The sequence below is a fragment of the Pterocles gutturalis genome, unplaced genomic scaffold (assembly GCF_000699245.1).
Source record: "Pterocles gutturalis isolate BGI_N339 unplaced genomic scaffold, ASM69924v1 scaffold36952, whole genome shotgun sequence".
NCBI classification, from domain to species: Eukaryota; Metazoa; Chordata; class Aves; order Pterocliformes; family Pteroclidae; genus Pterocles; species Pterocles gutturalis.
Genome location: NW_010111604.1, coordinates 3534 through 4727, shown reverse-complemented (window position 1 = coordinate 4727; position 1194 = coordinate 3534). Strand labels below are relative to the sequence as shown.

At 50.3% G+C, this 1194-nt stretch overlaps 1 protein-coding gene across 1 annotated transcript in view; it reads left to right on the top strand.

Moving 5' to 3' along the window:
• LOC104462007 (histone deacetylase 4-like) overlaps nt 1-1173 on the top strand; it is a gene marked incomplete at its 5' end in the record, with an annotated part of 39053 nt that extends 37880 nt beyond the window's left edge. Inside the window, one exon of the mRNA XM_010073781.1 lies at nt 945-1173. Coding sequence (XP_010072083.1) covers nt 945-984 — 40 coding nt within the window. The remainder of the gene's footprint in view (nt 1-944) is intronic.
• Between the last annotated feature and the right edge of the window lie 21 nt (nt 1174-1194).

Sequence of the window (1194 nt, the reverse complement as noted above, 5' to 3'; positions counted from 1 at the left end):
CCGAGGCTGGAGCAGCTCCCGTGCGAGGACAGGCTGAGAGAGTTGGGGGTGTGCAGCCTGGAGAAGAGAAGGCTCCGGGGAGACCTTCCAGCACCTTCCAGTGCTGAAAGGGGGCTACAGGAGAGATGGGGGCGGCTCTTGATTGGGGAGTGGAATGATGGGACAAGGGGTAATGGTTTTAAGCAGAAAGAGGGGAGATTTAGGTGAGATATTAGGAAGTAATGTTTTCCCATGAGGGTGGTGAGGCAGTGGCCCAGGTTGCCCAGAGAAGCTGTGGATGCCCCATCCCTGGAGGGGTTCAAGGCCAGGCTGGATGAGGCTTTGAGCAACCTGGGCTAGTGGGAGGTGTCCCTGCCCATGGCAGGGGGGTGGAACTGGATGGTCTTTAACGTCCCAATCAACCCAAACCATTCTGTGATTCCGTGATTCTATGATCTGAGTCTGCCCAGGCAAGAGGAGCCATGGTGGGCAGCCCTCAGGGTTAAATCTTCTCTTTTAATCATTGCACGTACGTTCCCCACACCTCCTGCCCTGCGTGGGTTCTCTAATGTCCTCCTGGGCTGTAGGAGAACAGCAGTGCCATGAATGCCATGTGTTTGACCTTAGTGCGGTGAATGTTGGGCCTCATCCCTCCACTCGAGCTGGAGTTGAATGTGGCTTTGGACCACAAGAGGAAGTTCATTTTGCTGAAAAGAAAAAAAAAAAAATAACTACTCCCCCCCCTCCCCCAAAAAACAAAAAAAACACCCAAGAAACCACCAAACCAACCAAAACCTTCTTGGTGGCAAGTTGTCATTGCAGGTGAGACAGCTGAGCCCAACTACCTTGGTGGGAAGGTAATGGGAACGTAAGGTGTGAGAGCACCACAAATTGTCCAACTCATGCTCAACTGTCTTTTCTCTCTTCCCCCCCTTCCTGTCTCACCTGGCTGTGAAATTGCTCAGACCTGATGATGAACCCATGGAAGAGGAACCTCCCCTGTAGCATTCACCTTCGAGCTGGAGTTCTCCTGTTTGTTCGTCTTCGTCTTGAAGCTCTTGCCAAGAAGCTTTCTCTTGTTACTCCTGCGTCCTGTCATGGTTTTTTCCAGAATACAGAAGGACAGCCAGGTGTAAAACAATGCAACCGAAAAAAAATCTCTCCATATCTATATGCATCTACAGTATATATTTGTCGAAAAAGAAAAATACAAAT